The sequence below is a fragment of the Anser brachyrhynchus genome (assembly GCF_964034855.1).
Source record: "Anser brachyrhynchus genome assembly, chromosome: 10".
Taxonomy (NCBI): domain Eukaryota; kingdom Metazoa; phylum Chordata; class Aves; order Anseriformes; family Anatidae; genus Anser; species Anser brachyrhynchus.
This window is the reverse complement of record NC_137705.1, coordinates 13164113-13183898: the sequence shown is the minus strand read 5'-3', so window position 1 is coordinate 13183898 and position 19786 is coordinate 13164113. Positions and strand designations below refer to the sequence as shown.

General features: G+C 53.1%; 2 protein-coding genes across 17 annotated transcripts in view; one reads left to right on the top strand and one right to left on the bottom strand.

The window, feature by feature from the left end:
• Window positions 1–19786, bottom strand: part of DNAH1 (dynein axonemal heavy chain 1) — a 78401-nt gene that overhangs the window by 3743 nt on the left and 54872 nt on the right. For all 12 annotated transcript variants that reach the window (XM_080606254.1, XM_080606245.1, XM_080606249.1 and 9 more), the window contains 23 exons: window positions 18741–18949; window positions 17779–17950; window positions 17228–17419; window positions 16984–17094; window positions 15694–15879; window positions 10584–10775; window positions 9952–10119; window positions 9147–9338; window positions 8632–8763; window positions 8120–8245; window positions 7347–7466; window positions 6184–6333; window positions 5616–5776; window positions 5291–5516; window positions 5011–5206; window positions 4067–4218; window positions 3381–3581; window positions 2833–2973; window positions 2186–2344; window positions 1607–1738; window positions 960–1130; window positions 350–529; window positions 86–262 (listed from right to left, as the gene is read on the bottom strand). In XM_080606254.1, the coding sequence (XP_080462380.1) occupies window positions 86–262; window positions 350–529; window positions 960–1130; window positions 1607–1738; window positions 2186–2344; window positions 2833–2973; window positions 3381–3581; window positions 4067–4218; window positions 5011–5206; window positions 5291–5516; window positions 5616–5776; window positions 6184–6333; window positions 7347–7466; window positions 8120–8245; window positions 8632–8763; window positions 9147–9338; window positions 9952–10119; window positions 10584–10775; window positions 15694–15879; window positions 16984–17094; window positions 17228–17419; window positions 17779–17950; window positions 18741–18949 (3846 nt within the window). The remainder of the gene's footprint in view (window positions 1–85; window positions 263–349; window positions 530–959; window positions 1131–1606; window positions 1739–2185; window positions 2345–2832; window positions 2974–3380; window positions 3582–4066; window positions 4219–5010; window positions 5207–5290; window positions 5517–5615; window positions 5777–6183; window positions 6334–7346; window positions 7467–8119; window positions 8246–8631; window positions 8764–9146; window positions 9339–9951; window positions 10120–10583; window positions 10776–15693; window positions 15880–16983; window positions 17095–17227; window positions 17420–17778; window positions 17951–18740; window positions 18950–19786) is intronic.
• Window positions 6424–15309, top strand: LOC308200447 (HAUS augmin-like complex subunit 3). 5 transcript variants are annotated; one of them, XM_080606264.1, is made up of 6 exons: window positions 6424–6991; window positions 8710–8820; window positions 11264–12485; window positions 12655–13094; window positions 13761–13977; window positions 14381–15309. In XM_080606264.1, the coding sequence occupies exons 2-6, from the start codon at window positions 8780–8782 to the stop codon at window positions 14630–14632; spliced, it is 2172 nt and encodes a 723-aa protein (XP_080462390.1). In that variant the 5' UTR covers window positions 6424–6991; window positions 8710–8779; the 3' UTR covers window positions 14633–15309. The 5 variants fall into 5 exon arrangements, with proteins under 5 accessions (XP_080462390.1, XP_080462389.1, XP_080462392.1 ...); XM_080606263.1 differs by having other exon boundaries at window positions 6424–7000; XM_080606266.1 differs by lacking the exon at window positions 8710–8820.

Sequence of the window (19786 nt, the reverse complement as noted above, 5' to 3'; positions counted from 1 at the left end):
TTCAGGGAAAAGTACAGCCCCACTGTACTCCGGTGACATCCCCGCCCAGATTTATGAAGCTGCGTACCGTTACTCAAGTACTTACATTGAGGTCTGAGGAAGTATTGATCTGTTTGTAGATCCCAGACTCAGAATAAGCAAACTCCGGAATTAGAACCTCCGGCTTGTAGAAGTCTTCCAAAATATTCATGATGCAACGCCTGTCCCAGTCATCAGTCACGCGGCCGCCGTAGTTGATCTCCCCAGCCGTGTACTTCAGAACCTGTGAGGGACCCCACAACGGCTGTCCGTCCCGTGCACGCTTCGTGAGCCTGCTCTCTGCCCAGGAGGGGCCAGCTCACACACCCACCTTGTACGGGATGTCTGTGTATTCACTCAGGAACATCTCTAGTTGGCTGATGCAGATGCGGAGGTCTCCGTCTGTGAACTCATAGGGGATGTTGAATCCCAGAGGCCCAAACTTCCTCCTCTCCAGCATGTTCCCGTGGAAGAAGCAAAGTGACAGCAACAAGGATTTAAACTCTGTGACCTGTGGGAAGAGAAGCAGGGAGAAGAGGTGCTCAGCTTGGGAGGAGATGTTGTTGGATGAGGTAAGCTCCTGCTGGGACCTGGTGGCAGGGAAAAAATGACATGCGCCAACTCAGCGTGGAGCCCAGAGAGGTAGAAACCTCAGACAAGCTGCTGCACTAGGGAAGGTTGTGGGCCTGCTCCCTTGCTTAAACAAATTTGCAAGTGTCTTCACCAGGTCTCCACAATACTGTTGCTTCTGTTTCTCATATTGAAACTTCTAATTGGTTCCTCATGGAGTAGGTGTAGGCTTACGAGAGCTGCCACCAGCCCTCTTCTGGCATGTGAGAGCTCTAGGAGAGAAGATCTGTACCCAAAGAAAAGCAACGGCTAGGGGAGTACGTGCATAGGAGCAGGCACAGACTGGGAAGCAGAACCTGGGCCTTCCTTACCTTGGAGCAGGAATTCAAGAAGTCATCGCTGAAACTACTGTATGACTTGAGCAGGTTGGCCTTGACCCCACGGGGGGGCTCAATGGTCACCTTGGAGCTGTTCTGGAGGATGGACACAGGGAAGCGGTTGCTCGGCAGACTGGTGAGCCAGAGGCGGAAGTCCTGCTGCACCTAGAGGGTCAGAAGGCAGTGAGTGCTCCCTGCACCGATGCCCTGGTTTGTTGGGGAACTTGTGGGCGGGCTGGAACTAGGTCTGGGCTCCTCCTGGTGCTCCAGTCTCCCTCTCAGAGGGGAAGCTGCCGGGTAAAACAGCTCAATGCAAGCCTCCAGTTGCTGGAACCCCAGGGCTGTGTGTGACACCAAAGGGCCCAAAGACTGGAAACCTCAGCAAATGGCTACAGCAGCAGCAAAGCTGCAGTCCTCTGTGAGAGGGGAGATGCAAACGTCATGTCCCCCTGCTCCAGTGGCCACCAGGTGAGGTGGTTTCCTTTGGTTCGCAGAGCGGGAGGAACAGGGCTGCTTGCAAAGCAATGCAGCTGGAGGAGGAGATCCCAGGGGGGCACAGCAAACTGCTTGCTGGGCAGCAGAGCCACCCTGTTGTGTGGGGTGGGAACAAAGGTTTTCCTCAGCCAGGGGGTGGGCGTCACCTTGTTGGGGTTAATGCCTTCGATGAGTCTCTCCAGTGAAGGCATCCAGCTGGGAGCCAGGTGGCAATTCTGGAAGAAGACCCAGTTGCCCTGCTCCATGGCGCTGTGCATCATGGCTTCAGCACGGGGGCCCTGAGGGGGCAGATGAGAGGAGATCAGGCCCCAGCCCATCAGGCTGCATCCTGCTGAGCTGGACAGAGAGAATGCCGCTGGGTGGCAGGACCCCTTTCCAGATCGATAGCCTGGCTTTGTCCCTGGGGCGCAAGTGAACCACCACCACCTGCTGAGGGTGCAGCAAGGGCCCTTCACAGCTCACCGAGTCTGTGGGCCGTGGTGTGGGAGGGTGCAATGGAAGAATTCGGGATGGATTCAGGAAGTTGGAGGGCTCTATCAGGGGAAGAGCTGCAGCCCTCCCTGATGAATTGGCTCCTCCAGCTAGCAGAATATTGGACAGTGAGGGCCCCAGGGCAGGAGGATGCTGTCACTGTCCTGCAAGAGCGTTTGGCCTCCTTGGAACCAGGTGAGATCACAGGGGTGCTAGCAGGACAGTCCTGCCCCGGGTCAGCACCAGCAGTTTACCTGGCCTTGGCCCAGAGAAATGGCAGAGAGCTTTTTGGAGAACTTCATCTCTTCAGCAAACTTGTAAAGGTCGGCAGCTGGGTCAGTGCCTGGAGACAGCACAAACACGAGCGGGGTGGTGGCACTGGACTCCCTGAACACGACGGAGAGGTCGGTGGTCTGCAACACAGACAGCTTGTTGTAGCGCAGGGACTGTAGTGGGAGCGAGCGCCATGGCTGCGTTGTGGCACCACGCGCAGCACTGCCTCCCCCAGCCCGACCCCCAGCTCCTCTCTGTGTCCCCAGCGTGGTCCTGGGGACTGAGGCCAGGAGCACGTTCAATAAGGGCCTGGTACAGCTCTCCTTTGGGCAGGGTTACGGGCAGGGCAGTGACTACTTTCCCGTTTGCTGTTTAAACTCTTGTACACCTGCACTAACTGCTCTCTCCCAGCACAGTTTAACTTGTGGACAAGAGGCAGGATATCCTTCCTCTCAGACAGAAGTATTCTCCAGCTTTGGGGGCTCTGTTGGTGCAGCCCTAACTCTATGTCTGGAGAGAGGCACGAGCAGCTTCACTGCAACTGGGAAATGCTGAAGGCCACTTTGCAGCCGGCTTGAGGCCTCCTGCTCTCCTCCTGGCCCCAACATTGCTTCCTTCTGGCTGGTACCTGCGGCTCAATGAAGGTTTGATCCAGGTTCAGCGCCACGAAGTCCTGCATGGCATTGGTGATCTTATCTCCCCGCAGACACCGCAGAACCAGCAGCCTCTGGAAGGCATCAAGCCCAGCATCCCACTTCTGGGGCAGGGGCTCTCTGCAAAGCAATTAGATGTATTTTTTGGGGGGGAATGCGTCAGATCCTGCAGCTCCTCAAGAAGCACCCAAGCTACCTGCAAGAAGCCACGGGGTTTCAGGAGGATCAAGGACCATCCAGCCAGTTGGCTGAGGTTGTTGTCCATAGCTTTGAAACCGTCAGTGGCCAAACCAGAGCCACAGCTGCTTCTGGGCTCTGCCGTGGGCAAGCAACAGGGCCAGAAACCCAAACCCCAGCCAGGCCTGCACAGGCAAGCTCTACCCTTAAGGAGACAAGACAATGCCTCGTCTTCTCCCTTGTGTGGCACTATGAGTGGAGCTGGCTGGATCAGCTCCTCGTGCTCTCCCAGGGATGCCATTACATGCCAGGTGCAGTACAGCAAGATCAACAAAGCACGCGATACTTGCCTGTGAGGCTCAGGGCTGTCAAAAATGGCCCTGAACGCTTGAAGATTAGCTGCAAAGTCATCTGCAAAGCCAGAGAAGTTCTTCAGGTTGCTCAAGGCCAGGATGTCTCCCCACGCTCGCTCACACAGCCAGTCTGGAGCTGGGTTCTCCCGCATCTCCTTTATGGCTCCCCCTGACAGCAGGTACCGCCACTCCTCCTGGGAACAGGTCAGGGATTGCAGCTTACCTGCCTGGACCCGGAGCATGTGGGTTCACGCCACGTTTCAGAAATATTCTGTAGCAACTTTCTGGCCGCCTCTCCGGCCAGGGGAGTGTGTGGAGGCATAAGTGAACCAGAGGGTCTGGTGAGATCAGTGTTGCCATTCAGTCGCTGTTAGCTTTCCTCTGCGGTGCTGCAGCCTCGAATCCCTGCCTGCCCCTTCTGAACTCACTAACTTTAGCAGCAGACTGGCAGAAGCTGCAGTGGTTCAGGCTAGGCAGCCTGCATATAGGCACAGGGAAAGGTTTGAGCTCTTGAATGAACAGAAAAGCCCTAGGTTTGCCCACCAGCCTGTCGCATCCATGCCCAGCCCCAGGGAACAAGGGTCCTTTTCCATGCCAGCATGCTAAGCGAGGGAGCTGACCACCTGGGCTCGAGCTGCCCCGCAGGGATCATATTCAAGGACTGGGGTGACTTGCTCACCATATCAATCTGCCCGTCATTCATCAGGATCCGCGCACAAAGCAGGAAGGCAAACATGAGCTTGTGCTTCTCAAAGAGGCTACGGCACACGTTGCTGTACAGACTGAAGGTGATGTAGTTGTTGATGTTTGTGATTCGCTCCTTCACGGTATCTGGAAAAAAGGCAGCAAGCAGACAAAGGTGGTGGGTGAAGCAGAGGGTGCGCTGTCAGTGCAAGGGTGCTGTCAGTGCCCGGTCACAGGGACACAGCCACTCTCTGCCTAGGAAGAAGAGATGTTGCCCTCAAACACAGACTTGGCACAGAAACCCCTGAGAAAGGCTGTAAGATTCAGCGTGCCATCCAGATGTGCCAGAGGTTTCCTGGTGTGGGTGTGTGATCACTGCATGGCAGAGGAAGGGCTCGGGACAGGTGTCATACCTGGAGAAAGCAGCCCCCAAAGGGGTGTTTTCTGCAGGTGGATGAAGAGGTGCTTGCCTCTGCTCTTGCTCAGGAGAGAGCTGGCATGGAAGAAAGCGCTGCCCCAGCACCGGGAGAGAGTCACTGCACCACAGCAGGCTAAAGGGGCCCAGCCACCATGATACCCCCTTGCCTAGGACGCACAACCAGGCAGGGGAGGGCTCCTGCAGCCTGACAGCAGCAGCCAGAACCTGTGCGTGGAGGCAGCTCCCTGAGAAGCAGAACCACACCATGCCAGGATGGCATGCAGCTTGTGAGTGGCACTAACACCTCTCCAGCCTGGTCAGCCGTGGCAGCAGAGTAGTGGGGAAGCGAGTGGAGGGCAGGCTGAGCCCACAACTACCCTGCTGTGCGGACACAACCACGGGCAGCTCTGAGCCATGCCGAAAGCTGAGGCAAGTGGGCACGTTTGCCTTTACTCTTTAGGGCCCTAACTTCTAGGCCAGGAACATGGTGTGATGAAGAAGATGACGTTTCAGGCAGGCACCTGCTCTCTTGGAGTTACTGATCCCCATGAGGAAGATGTTGAGGAACCACTCCAGTGAGTACTGGTACATGGGGTCCACGTTGGACAGGTCTGAGACACAGAAGTAGAGGATCTGTGTGCGGACAGCGACAGGCGCGTACTGCAAGCGTGTGGCGTTGATGTCCTTCTCTGTCTGCTCTGCCACCTTCACCTTGGCCTGAGGGACACAGGAGACATCACGGTTTGTGCAGTGCTGGCAGGGGATGTGCAGCTACAGGGGAAGAGCACCCCTATCTCCTACCTGGATCTCCCCTGCCTTGAGCTTGGATGCTTCCAGCACTTTGATGAGCTCCAAGTCATCTACAGGGTTTCCTTCAGAAGAGCTGAGCCGATACAGGATCTGGTCTTCTATCTCCTTCAGCTCCTGATGCATCTCAGCGTTGCTAACAATCAGCTGGTTTCGAGCCTCTTCTAAGTCAGGCCGCTCCTCAGCCACCACTTGTCCCAGCAGCTGGTCTTCCAAGCCACTGCACCAAAAGCCACAGGGACGAGGGTAGGGACAACAAGCCCAAAGGCTTGAGGACAGTGAGGAATGAGGCTGAGCAGCTACAGGAGTAAGCACGTACCTGGGCGAGAGGGTGAAGTTGATGAGGGTGAGCTTTGTGGAAACTTCGGGACTGTAATGAGGGTTTGGCAGGTTGGTGGTGATGTACAGCTTGAAATCCTCATGGTAAGGGATCACCGTATCCCCCAGCTTCAGCACTGTGTTGCCTTGCTGTTTGTAGGTCTGTGTCAGAGAGACAAAGGCAGAAGGGCTGGGACACCTACCTCTTGTGAGGGAAGGCACCTCATTGTGTCCTGGGCTCTGTGGTGAGGAGAGAGCCTGAAGAGATGGGCAGAGGAGCTCAAAGGTGCCTGGAAGACCTGAACACCTGAACCTATATTCCACATTTCATGGCCCTAACTGCCAGGCACAGACAAAATGCCTGCTGGCAGGAGACTGGGGTGTGAGGGAGGCTGCCAACGCATCGGAGCCCTGGCCAAGACATATGAGCACTGAAGAGGGAGCACTCAGGTGAAAGCTGCCTGCCCAGGGAGACCTGCAAACCCGCCGAGTCCCATTGCACCCAGGGCAGGAAGCCCCCTTCCAGCCTGGCCACCACAGTCACCCCTCACCACCGCAAGATAAAGAACCTGTTTCAGCAAGACGGGCTCGAGGGCTGGATCCAGCTCCTCGCCGACGTTCTCCAGCAGGAAAGGCTTCCCAAAAGTAATGGCTTTTTCCAGACTGCAGAGAAAGTCCCGGTCGCTCAGCTTGGCCACCTCCAGGCTGTTCACCTTCTCCTGAAAAGCAGCAGGAGCAGGCAGGGATGGAGAAGAGCACGGTGCTGTGCAGGTGTTCTCCTAAGGGCTCCATTCCCACCATGCTGAGGAGATGAAGGGTGTATGGGGGGAATGGCACACCTGGGTCCTAACTTTGAGGCCAGGCCTGCAGCATGTTCGCTGATGGGATGTTTGCTCAGGTGTGCAGGCTAAGGCTCAGTCAACCAAGGGCATCTAATCCCATTTCTGATGCGCCTTGCCCACCCTTCACATGCACTGTACACCTCTTGCTGGGCAGATTTAACTCCCCAAAGCAGCAGAAATTATACATCTTCTTGCTCAGCTAGTTTTTTTGCTATTTTGGCAAGTTTAGCCCACTCACAAGGCATCACCAGACACTACACAGAGCCCAGCTGGGCAGCAGAAATGGCGGGGGGGAGGGCGCTCAGGAAAGACTCCTTCAGGCAGCTCTGCCTCTGCAGAGCCCTGTACTGGCAACTCCCGCTTCATCTGTCTGCAAAGTGAGAGCAGGTGGGTGGGAAAAGCCCATGGGGGAGCACAACGGGAGCAGCTGTCAGTCTTCCTCGTAGCCCTTTAAAAGGGCAGTGGGTCGCCCTCTGGAGGGAGAGAAGAGGCAGTGGCCTGTGTTCCCAGCGGTCTGGCAGCAGGTATTGTGCTCGTGAGTTGGGTAATGTCACCCTGAGCCCTCTGTCCTAGAGGCTTTAAAGGCTGTTATGGGTCATGCTAGTATTGTTCTGTTTTAGGGTAATGGTGAAGAGTGTAAGGTTCCCAGAATCAGAGGCCTCACTTGCTTACAAAAGCCCAAGCCTGCTTCCCTGTGCTGATTTCCCCAAGCAGGGAAATTCAGCTGGGATGAATGCAGTCCCTGCCTGGTATTGGAAGGGCCAGGCTGGGGCAGTAGTGGGGGTTCTGGCAGCTCTGCAGCACAAGACCTGAGGCTGCTCTGCACAGCTCCTAGCAGAAAGCTGCTTCTCCAGTTCTGCAGGCTTGGCTTTCTGCCTCACAGCTCTTACCAGGTTCTTGATCCACTTGTTTGCTTGTCCTTGGGGATCTATGTAGTGAGTCCAGCGCTGGGAGAATTGGGTTATTACCCCGTTCTCCACAGACAGGGTGTCATTGGGTAAGCCAGCAATCTGTTTGGGAAGAAAAGTCTGTTTGCTGGGAATGCTTTGAAATGTGGTACAACTCATCTAACGTTTCAGATGCTAAGTGGCCTGTTCTCCCTTTAATGTGTGTGCCTGCTGTATGTTGGATTGATTCTTGGGCCCAGATTCAGGGAGTTCCAAGCATTTGGGCTCTGTTTAGTCATCCAGGATGGTAGCTGTGATACGTAATAGGGCCTATCCTGAGAAGCTCTTACTACCCTGGTGCCTGTGTGCTAGTGCTTGTGGCTGGGTGGGGGATGATGGTGGGATGCTGGTACTGCAGAGATGCAGTTCTGCCTGAAAAGGGGCTGAGCCACGGGACAGAGCCATGCTTGTGGAGTTAGGCATAGGCATGCTATGGCCAGGGCTTTGCTCTAATGGCGCACTACATAAAGCATAAACCCAGTGCACTGAGGTGTGTGATGCCCCCAGAGCTGCTGCTGCTGCCCTGGATGCTGTTGGTCCTCTCCTGCTCGTTGTACAAGGAGCCCTGGCAGCAATTGTTGAGCTGTTTGGTTTGGAGTCTCTCCTCTGGTACAGTAGCTCCCAGTGAATTGCACGCTGAGTGTTTTAGCCTTTGCTTGAGGCAGACCTATCCCCTGCATCTTCAGTCTGGGGTGTTTGTCTTTTCTGCAATTTACCTGCCAGGAGCGGATTTCCACGGGGTCTCCAAGTGTGCTGATCAGGTTTGGTTCCTTGGTGTGAGGAATGTTGTTTTCTGAGAGCTGGCTTAGCCACTCCTTGCACAGCGCTATGCGGTAGTGTCCCTGCCACAAGAAGCACAATCAGAGCTGTTCTTTTTGTAGCAGCTATTATACTGTGTGCATTTCATTCTCCTGTTTCTGTTCAAGTGTGATTCTGTGTAGCCTCCAGCACGAATGGAGAGATCCAGGAGGGATATTGCATCCTTTTGCCCTATTCCGTGTGCCCTGCTTGAAGGGATTATGGTGCTACAGCTTTGACCTTGCTCAGAGCACACAGTGAGGATGTGCTAGCAGACATCCTGGGCAACGAGGTTACCAGAGGGGCTGGGAAGTGCACCAGGTTGCACCCTGCTTTGGGGTTAAGAGCTGACAGAATGTGACCTGCAGCCCATCTGGCCAGGAAAGCAGAGTGGCTACTGAGCCCCTCGCAGGAAGCACTGCACACTTACTGTGAAGGGGCCCAGGTAGGCAACAAAGCCAGCTGCGACCAGCACATCCCCAGCAATGTTGTTGATCTTGTAATCCAGGTTCTCGACGGTGTCCTGCCAGCGCACCTTTTCATCGGCCAGGTTGTTTATAAGCTGTGGGAGAAGTTACATGGGTGAGAGCTGCTCTGTCCTGGACCTGCTAATCTCTGGGTAATACTGCAGGTGACTTTAGGGACCAGAGGTGCCTGCATATCCTAAATTCTGTCCCCAGCTTTAAGCACTTTGTCCTGGGTGTACTGGGATGCTCTTCACTGTCCCCGGAGCCCCGTTGCTAGCTAAGAAAGCTGTGGCACGGGGAAGCTTAGCTTCACCAACCCTAATGTGCTGCTGAGATCTGGCCAACCAGCTCCAACCTAGTATTGCCATGACCCGCAGGCTGTTGGAAGTGGCAGGCACAGGGATTTTCAGCACTGTGCTCCTCGGCCTGAAATCCTGCTGTCTCATATAAGCAGGAAGAACCTGGTTGTGTCCCCTACCGTATCAGCACGGTCCAGTCTCTGCTGACATTGCTCACACTTCATCTCCAGCTCTTCCTTCTTGGCTATGCAACTCTTGTACTTGGCTTGCAGCACGGCAATACCACTTTCAACATCCCTCAGGCGTTCCTTAGCTGCCTCAAGGACCTGCTGAGTGGCACGCAGGTCCTCTTCTGCCTCCCGCCAGGCTCGCTGAGGAGATAGACAAGCAGACAGTGGATATGCTGAGCATGTGGCCAGGCTCTTCCCCGGAAAGCCAGAGATCTTAGAGCAGAAGCTGGTTTGGGGAAGAATTTTTTTTTTCCCCCATAAGGGCACTAGCTGGAACTGAGATCCTTCCCTGTACACAAAAGGTTGACCTGCTGAACTCTAATGTCAGGTTCTGCAAGCCCAGAAATAAAGACAGGTGTGAGGAAGACTTTTCTGTATAGCTCCAAAAAAAACAGCAGCCTGTGTGAGCCTACACAAGTTCAGGATGTGGCCCACTGTTGAACAGAAGGAAAGGTTCCTCTGCTTGCCCCAAAATAACACAGAAAACACTAGGCTTGGAGAGAATTAAGACTGAAGCACAAGTGCAATGTGGGAATGACTCTGGAAGCACAGGATTAACTCTGTTTCAGTGTGTCCTAAGCTGAATTCGTTAATCTAATGGGCTTTTGGGCCTGGTGGCTTTGCCAGGGCTTGATCTGAGTGTAAGCCCTGACTTGTACAACACAGCTGGTAACTCTCAGCACTGCCTGCAGGAGGGGACTGCTAGTCCTGCATTCCCTAACACCAAGAGCAACCCAGCCATGTTGCCTCTTACCCGCTTGGGCTCCACGACCTTGGCCACAAAGTGGTACTTGTGCATGGCACGCACCCACTGGCAGATGGAGGTGCAAGCTTTGGAGACTTTGGCGATGGCGGCTGGCTGAAACTCCTTACTGTCGATGTATGGCTGGATGGCCCTGATCACGGTGTCTGCAATGTTGTCCTGTGAGGAACGGTGGGAGACAAAGGAGACTGGAGATGAGGGTGCCGGAGATCTGACTGAGGGAGGTCAGAAAAGGCTTCTCACAGTGACTGCAGCCTGGTCCAGGACCTGTCAGGGTGGTTTAGGCATCACGCTGGAGTGAGAATCACACTGCTGTGTGCTGAGGCCTGGGAGACACTGCTGTAGGGTTGGGTAAATCCCTTCCCATCCCATGTCAGGATTTCTATCCAGCTCCTCCAAGCAGAAAGAGCAGAGGGAGAGAAGGGGAGGACCTGTGTGTCTGGGTCCCACTGCCCAAATTCATGAAGAGCAGTCAGCTGTCATGAGGACTTCCAGGCCAAACACATCCCCAGTGCTGCTGAAGGGTGTTGCCTGGAAGGAGCTTTAGGCTTCACTGTTGTGAGGAGGAGCTGTGTAAGGCAATACCTGATCCCTAGTCACAGATTCCCTCTGTCACCACTTACCTTATCATACTTAAACAGGCTATCCAAGAACTTCCCAGGGTCCTGAAGAAGGGCCCTGCCTGGCTCCCAGTAATCATCCACCTTGGAGCCCAGTTTTTCTCCTGCCACTTTTTTGGGCTTGATTTCTTTCATGATGCACACTGCTTCAATCACCATTTTCACACCAAGGGGAGGCCGCTGCATTGCTCGTACCTTAAATCCAAACAAAGAGAATGGGTTGGCCTGGTCCTCGGTGAGATGGGGTGCTCAACCTCCTCTGGACCAGAGGAAGGACACCTAGAGGATGCAGCACACAGGCAGGCAGGAGAGGTAGTATCAGAAGAAAGAGCTGATTATCAGAAAGGGCATGGAGAAAAATGTGAGTAAGCTGAAAAAGCCTGTCCTAGTGCTCTGTGATGGGTATTTACAGGATGTAGGTGTCTTAATAAAGAAGCCAGAGCTGTACAGCCCTGGGAAGGGGGCAGTACAGACACAGGGCATGGGCAGGCTTTCTCCCTTGCTCTGAGGGCTCTTGTTTGTCTTGTATCCCACCCTGGAAATGCTGCAGGGCCTGCGCCCTGTGGTCTGCAGCAGTTGCGGAGAGACTGATGGAGTCTTTCCTCAATCAGACTGGTAGGAGTGCTGCTAGAGAACCTTTGAGATGGATGTGGGAAGAATAACTCCAGCTTTGTCCCTTCTAGTGTTGGCCACCTTGCCATGTTCGGCCAGAGACGCACCCAGACCTTCCTGGACACAGTCAACAGAGGAGCAGAGTTCGTGAAAACCCTTCAGCTGGTCTACCCTCAGGCAGAAACCCTTTGTGAGAGTGACTTTGACTGGCTCTTTGACTGTCCCGAGACAGAGCAGTTCCTTGAGTGGTTCTGCAAAACAGTGGGTGAGGAGAACGTGCTGAGCCCAGCTGAGGTGCAGGCCTACGATGCGCTGGTGGCTGCAGGCAAGCCCATCCTGGAAGGTGATGAACTTGAGCAGGCATTGCAGAAGTGTCACCGGGTCCCACGCGTGATACCAGAGGCTGAGGGACCCTCTCTAGAGGCCCTGGAGCGGGAGGTCCAGGAGCTGAAGGACTATCGTGCGCGTCAGCTCTGGCGGCACAACAAGCTGCAGGTTTGGGCAGCCGGTCTGCAGCAGGAGCTGAGCTATTTGCAGAAGGAGGAGAAGGTGGTGAAGCGGGCCTTGAGGAAGGCTCAAGCGGACCTGGAAGTGGAGGTTTTCCAAGCCAGTGCTGTTCTGAACCAGATCAGCGAGGTTGCAAAGCAGCTGGTGAACTGGCACGGGGAAGTGGACAAAGACCGGTCACCAGCGATGCTGTATGAGATGGACCTCAGTTCTTACATCGAGCTGGAACAACTGTCGGCAGATGTGTTTGAGCAGTTCTTCCAGCAGGTCCTGCCACGGACTGCCCACGCTCCCGATGCTCAGGGGGCAGATGTGCGGAGAGAGAGCAGTCTGCAGGAAACGCTGGAGGCTTGGACAGAGATGGACTTAGCCTGGGAAATACTGGAAGGGAGACAAGTAGCTCTTTGTCCAGAGTGTGCAGAGACACAGCAGGTGGCAGCAGAAGAAAACCAAGAAATAATACTCCAAGGCTCAAGGGCAGAACTGCTAGCAGAGGGGAGCAGTGGGAGTGAGATGCCGAGTATGGGGGATGCGGAGAAGAGAGGTGGCAGCCAAAAAGCCCCAGAGAGAACAGACACCAAGCAAACAAGGGTGGTGAAAAGCCTCAGGACCAATGTAGATGAGCTATCAGGGAACCAATGCAGTTACTGGAAGGAGCTGAAACAAATGGAGAACGCATATATCTGTGCCCAGAGGGAGGTTATAACCATGACGGCCAAAGTGGAAGGCCACAGTGCTGCGCTGCAGTGGGCCCAGAAGACTCTGAAAGCTATCAAGGAGAACAAGGTAGGGTCAGTGCTCCTTCCCAACCACGCTCGTTGTGGCGCGGTGTGACTGTGCCGCAGCAGTCCTCCCACCAGATGCTGGAGCACTGCAGTGTGTGGAGTCTGCGGCTGGGCTAGGCAGCGTTAGCAGCGTGCCCTGACACTGCTCTCCTTCATCTTCCCTCACACAGCGTGCAGTGGAGGCCCAGCTCCAGAGCCATACCCCCATGCTCCAGGAGCAGCTTTGTGCCCTGCGCTGTGACATTGCGCACACCCATGCCCAGCAGCTGCTGCCCCTGCTGAAGGCAGCAGCCTGCCTCTTTCTCCTGCCCGTCCTGCAGGCGCAGCTCAGCCTGGAAACTGCTCGCCTGCAGGACATTGCCCAGAGGCAGGAGGAGGCAGCGGCGTGGCTGGCGAGCCAGCACAGCCGCCTGGATCTGTTGGGGCTCCAGCTGAAGCAGGAGAGAAAGGAACTGGACCAGAAGGCTGCTTGGCTGAGAGAGATGGAAACTCTCCTGAAGGATGCCCAGACCAAGCTGCAGGAGTATCACGACTATTTCAAAGAGGCTGACTCCTCCGTGAAGGGTTGCGTACGCACACAGACAGAGCCCAAAGACCTCACCACCATGCGGTAAGGACCTGGATATGTGTGTGCATGGGGAACAAACTCCACATGGAGGAGGTGGCATGGGAACAGGGAGGGCATCTGGCTTGATACAAGCTACCAGGTAGTGCTCCGCTACCAGTGCAGAACACTCCGACTTCTTGGTGGTATGAAATTCCCCAGGAGATGGTAGCCAGGAAGAAATGGATGTCTTAGGGTGATGCAGTAAAACATAGGCTTGAAGAAGGGAAGGAGTATGGAGAGAAGTTTTCCTAGGATGAAATGTAGAGGCACATCTTCAGGCATGAAGAGGATGGATGAGATGTGCCAGTGGGAAGCAGAAGCTGCTTGGAACTCCTCTGGCAATGCAAATGCTTTCTGCAGTTGGATGCCCTGCCCTGATAGCGGATTCCCGGTCCTTCCTGCACTGCTCTGCAGTACCTGCTGTTGGTGTCTGCCAGCAAGGAGTCCCCGACTATAAAAGCTCAGCTCTTGAGTCAGCTTGGCAATTGTCCTCTATGGTGCTCTTTCCAAATCCTCAGATCATGGGCTGCTCATAGGGAGTGGCTGTCCTCTCACTGTCATGTCATGACCACTGGCATCCTACTCCCATAGCACACCATCCCCCTGAGCCCTGTTTTTCCTCAGTGCTGGCAGATGCTCACACCTCTGGCTGGCTGTCCCCTCCTGCAGGCTCTGGGACGTGCTGGTGGGGCAAGATCGGGATGAGCAGCTCTCCTGCAGCTATGAGGCCATAGCAGCTTGCAGTTCCCAGTTGGTCAAGGATCGGAGGGCACTGGAAATACAGCTGGCAGCTCCTATGCCCCAGCTCCCTGCCCTGGAGTCTGCCACAGAGAAGCTCTACCGGCTGCTGTACAACAACTCCAACCAGCTGCAGCTTTGCTCTCCGGTAAGCGAGGACCTCTGGTTGCCTTCTGTTCTTCCAGGATGGCACAGGGCTGCAAGTCACAGCTGGCTGTGCCATCCTTCTGGGCCCACGTGGGTGGGTACTTACTGCATCTCACCCTACTAAAGGGGAAGAGGATGGCCTGATCCTTGCCTTGTACAGAAAGCTACACAGTGAGGCAGTGGCTGAGCTGGTCAAGAGTGATTGTCATTGCATGGGCTCTTAACTATAGAGACTAAGGTGACAAGGTGGCCCAGTAAGCCACATCTGTTCAGAGAGGCCTTGACCTGGATATAGGTGGAGGTGAGGATCAGGCAGGTAGTTTGTTTCTGGTGAACTGAGATGTTCCAAGGTTGGGAAGAAATCCCTTCTGTGCATTCAGATGCATTTGCGTTCTGCCCCTCAGGAGACCACTGAACTGACGCACCAACTGATTGCTATGCAGGACACGCTCTACCAGAAGTTGACAGACCTCCTGAGTGACTTGAAGGTCAAGCGCAGATCTCTGCAGAACCCTATCCTGCAGGTGGAGCGCAACCTCTACATTTATTTTTTCTGCAGTGAGGATCGGCTGAGAGAGGTGGTGGAGGAGCTGGAGAAGGAAGCGTTGGCTTCCTCCAAGAGGCTGCTGATGGAGCTGCCCAACACAAAGGAGTAGGCCAAAGTGGTGCTTTCTCCTTGCTGTAGAGGTGGTGTTCTCTTCTGGTTGGGCTGAGCCAAAAATCTTGGACTGGGAGAGATCCCTGGTGGTCCTGGCTTTAGTGGCAGGTCGTGGTGCAGCAGCTAGGCTTAAGATAAGCGTGTTGCTTAATCCTTGAATTTTCCAGAAACCAATGGGTGGGTTTGATGTGTAAGAAACTGAAGCATCTTGTGAGTTGGTATTGGAAGCTCTGAATAGTTATGAGACTTTCCACACCAGCTCTGTAAGAGGATTGGTGCTGGGGGGGAAGTGGACTGACACTGTGTCTTTCCCAACCTTCATGGGGAAAAATTGTGCATGTTTTGTGGGGAATAAAAGTCTGTTATTCACAGTTGCAGAGCAATAAGCCTGTTCTCCTTCATAGCTGTCATACCCTATGCAGTGAAAACTCATACCTTATATCTACCAGCACCATTCCTTGCTGATCACTGTATTTGCAGCTGACAGTTGTTGAGGTTTCTCTAAGCTATGGGTATGGACTTTGCCACTTCCCACTGCAGACTCAGGACCACCTTCTTTTCTCTGACCGTCCTATTTCAAGCCAGATTTCCTTGAAGTCAGTCCCCTGGCCCTTGCCTCTTTCTCTTTTCTGGTGGTGGATCCCCATTCTAAAGAGCTTGCTGGCTCAGTGTGCTGCTAGATCTATATCCATGCCATGCAGTCAACACTCAGGGCCACATCATAGCATGGCCTGCCACTTACCCCCATGGACAAGGACAGCCCTGCAACTGACTACAATATGACTTTCTCTGTAAGACAGGGAAGTGAAAAAGAGGTGGCTGGTGGAGGATGTGTAGATGGACAAGCAGCCCACTGCACAAGCCCAAGGGAAAGGATGGAGATGCTGAAAAAGGCTGTGGATACTGCAAGCTTATAGAAGAGGAATTGCTGCAAAGTACTGTTGAGATCAGCTACAGCAAGAGCAAGCTATGTGCAGTGCCTTGCCAGCCTTGATGCACCTCAGAGATGTCCTCCATGAACACAAGCACCTCTCCCCCCGCCCCCCCCCAGTCAGTTACCTCTGTAACATCATTTTTGTTTAGCTTCCTCAGGCTGGCCAGAGCAGCATCTAGGGCTGGGAGGGCTTCAGCCAGGTCCTTCTGAGCATCGTCTGCAATGGCTTGGGCTTTCTGGGCTTTTTCTTTGGCCTTCATCTCCTCAGCCTGCACAGCATTTCTTGTCTCTTCGGCCACAGCTGTGTCTACCTGCAGCAGCAAAGACAACCTCAGAAGCATGGCTGGAGACAGCACCTATTTGGTGCTCTGCATTGCTAGGTAAGAATCACAGCTGTCCTGTCAGGTCATGTGTTTTCTTCCAGCAGGCACATGCTGAGGCCTAGCTGCTCCAATCTCCAGCAGGAGATTGTAGAGATGATCCATAAGTTTCAGCTCTGCCTGCCCTGGAACAGCGTTAGCCCTGCAGGAATTATCTGCTCTACCCATTTTTCATGTTAGCATAGGGAATGGATGTGACAGCAAGTGCATAGGGATATGGAGGAACAGGAAGATGTGCTGAGGCTTTTTTCTCTGTAACTATCACTTCTGCCTGCCCCTAAGGATTAAAGCACTACCAGGAGGTGCAGAGGGGATATGGAATATAGCCAAACCTTATTCTGTGAGTGGATCAGACCACCTCTGGGAAGCGTGAGAGATGAGAAAGTGAAGACTTGTGTGTTGCCCCCCCCCACAGAGTTGTATGGTGTTTGTGTCTCAATCTGGCCATTCTACAGTGGGAGACAGGCAGGGAAGGGAGGAACACGAGGAGGGAAGATAATTGAGAGCCCACAGAGGACAATTCCCTTTTCTGCAGTGATATGAGTGGCTGTGTGATGGTCTCTGAGCTTTGGGCTGGCAGGAGCAGGCTGTAGCTGGATCAGCTCCCTGATGTTGGGATGCACAGAAAGGAGATCTTGCATAGGCAGCAGTCTGGTCTTAGAGCTGCTCAGGCCACCTCGGGACTGAGTTAGTAGTAGTCTGTGTCTGTGAAGAGCTAAACCAGGAAAAGGAGCTGGTAGTTTGGTTTCCTGCTCCACTAGGCTGTGGTTTCATACAGGGGCACATGAACCATTGCTTCTGCTAGCAGGCTGGGAGGTTGTGACTGGTACCCACCAACAGCAGGGCAGGGTCCTCACAGCAGGAGGCTATTCTCCCTGGTAGTGCTGTTCTGCACAAATACCTGCTGTGCTAATCTGGGGCCCTTATGCTTTCAGATCAAGCAGAACCTTATGCAATCCCTGCAAGGCCTCCCTGTGTGCTGTGCAAATCTGAGCAGTCAGATGTGTAAATTGCAGGGCTGCCCAGCAGCAGTACCTGCAGCTGTTCCATAGTTGCCAGCGTGTCCTTGGCTGCCTGTGCCAGGAGAGGGCGGGCGGACTCCAGCTCCTCCTGCATCCTCGCTACATCCTCTGCTGTCTGCTGGAGCTGCAGGAGCAGAACAGAGTGAGAGCCCCAGGGAAGGTCTGTGCTGCCCTAGTGGGTGCTCTGTGGGAGGCATCTCACTGCATCTCTGCAGCTTTAAAATCACTGCTCAGAGCAGTGGTTGTGAGGGACAAACCTTGTCCAGGCCACTTCTCATCTTCTTCCTGGCTGTCCTCAGCTCCTGTTTCTTCTTTCCAATCAGGGAACTGAAGATGCTGAGGAAATCAAGGTAGCTCTTGGGAGTGACGTAATTGTGTCTGGCCAGCTCCGCCAGGTACACTTGACACTTCCTTGCTACACTCTGATGAATTTCTACACACATTTGAATCTACAAGGAGAAAGGAAATAAACAATCTTATCCAGAACTGCACATTACGCAGGCCTATGAGGTGCCCATAGAGAGCCCAGGGCTAGGATTACAAAGAGCTTATGTACACATTCACAGCAGAGCTAGTATGTGCACGTGGGCTTCAATGACACACAGCAGGTAAGAAATGAACATGGCCATTTCAAGGCATCCAAAGGCTAACTGAGTCTGGATTTGAATGAAGCAATTAGGAAACATTACTACTACTAGAGCAGAGGACTTTTCTGCACGTGTCTTGCAGCTGTTGCCCATCTGCGTACATATGGAGAGGTGGCACATGAGCATACAGTTGTGCTCTGTGTGTTGAGTGTAGCACCTACCATCCCATTAACAACTTCAGTGCTGGCACCAAGATGTGGAATCTCCTGAAAGAAGGAGGAGGCAACACACTGCAGAGCTTCAGCAGGCCACTCATCAAACCAGTCAATGGTACAGCAGTTCACGAGAGAGGGGAACTGTCTCAAGCGTGCACGGAAGACTTCTCCAATAGGGCTGGGTGGAAAGACATGCCAAAAAAAAGTTATAACTACCTATAGATAAAAAGATAGATTTCCTACTTCCCTAGAGCAATCGTGATGTCTTACACCAGGAAGGGGGTATACCTGAGGAGGGAGGGAGGGGAAATAGGGAATGGAAGTTTAGGCAGTATTCCACCATGTCTACCATCCACAGATAACTTCTTGGAAGTCCCGGTTATATTCTGGAATGATTAAGATGGTGGTGGGGTGATGCTTTCTAGGTCCCTGCCTATGGAGAATATGCAGGAGGTAAGAAATAAAACAAGATTTGAAGTCCATGTCAAGAGATGGACTATAGTGATCACGTCACCAGACCAAAATAATGGCCCTGATTCTTCTACATGTCCATGTGCTGAGACCACCCTGTATTTTCATGCAGCTTTTCTGCAGGCAAGCAGGTAAACTGCTCATGGACTATGCACTGCATTCATGATTAAATACAGTGCAATTGAACCCCAAATTTAAGCAAGATATTTTTGTAGCAAGCACCTCAGTGGCACATGAAGGAAGGAGGAAGCTTATATTTAATCCGAATCACATACAATCATATTCTTAAACTTATCAAGCTTCATCTTAAAAATCAGAAAAAAAATATATATATTAAAAAGTATCTACTCCTAGAGGAGAGTGATATGCAAATGTGACTCCTCCTCCAGAGTCAGAGGCTGAGAAATAAAGCTCCCCTGACAAAGAGTGATGGAAGACAGAGAACAACAAGGGAATAATTAACATTGGCAGCATAGAGTTCTACCCTTGAGCTATACCTCATGCACAGAACCATGTGGATATTGCTGCGAACCCGTCCTGTGTATGCAGCCATCAGGTTGGCCTTGGTGGGCTGCTGCCCTAGTTCTCGCACAACAGGCTTCATAGCTGTCATGATCTGTTCTTGATCGTCAGGGCTGTAAATGTTGGGAACGTCACCTGAGTTGAGCAGGTTGTTGATATCTTCAAGGAAGGATTCATTTTTAATCTAAGTAGACGAGAGGGGGAGGAAGAGAAAAAAAGCAGTTTCCTAAGTCATCAGAGAGTCAGGTTTCCACATGCCATGTAGATTACTTGTGGATAAATACAGACCTCAGCCTCTGCTAGAAGAAATAATTTCTGTGGTCACTGAGCTCCAGTAAAGCATGCTCTGTCTCACGGCCACGATTTACAATTGAACAGCCATGTTCAGCCATTTCAGGGGTGGGGTGTCTGGGAACAAGTACTCCTTCTGCTCATTCACTGTTTTCTTACAGATAAATAGCATTCAGGGTCTAGCTCCCTGCCTCGTCATAGTGACTCTAAGCAGGCCCCAGTTGACCGTGTGCTCTAGGTCTTTGTTCCTCCGGCACAGCAGAATGCTTTGCCATTAGGATAAAGCTCATCGGTACAGGAGGCAGAGTAATTGTAGGGACGTGTCAAGTCTGTGGGATGATTCCCCCTCCAGAGATACACTTGCCTCTCTGTCTTTACTAAATCAGTCATACACAGCATCCATCTACTTGTCTAAATGTACCCTCCAATGCCCCCCCCAACCTTCGCCCACATATGCTTCTCCCTGCAGGGAAAAGGATGAGTGAACAAGCATTTGACAGATGCTTATCTCACTGCTTAGGGCACTGCCAGAAGCAACCTGGTTCCTATGATAATGAAGACAGTATAAAAGCCTATTGGGAGCATAACCACGAACTCCAGAAGTTGGCTTAGTCATTAGGAAGCGACACTTTACAGTAACAAGCCAATGTTATCCTGGATCAAGCTCCTCAACCCTCTTCAGGGGCATTTCTTGAACTTGGAGGTATATTCCTGACTCCTCATGAGAAGG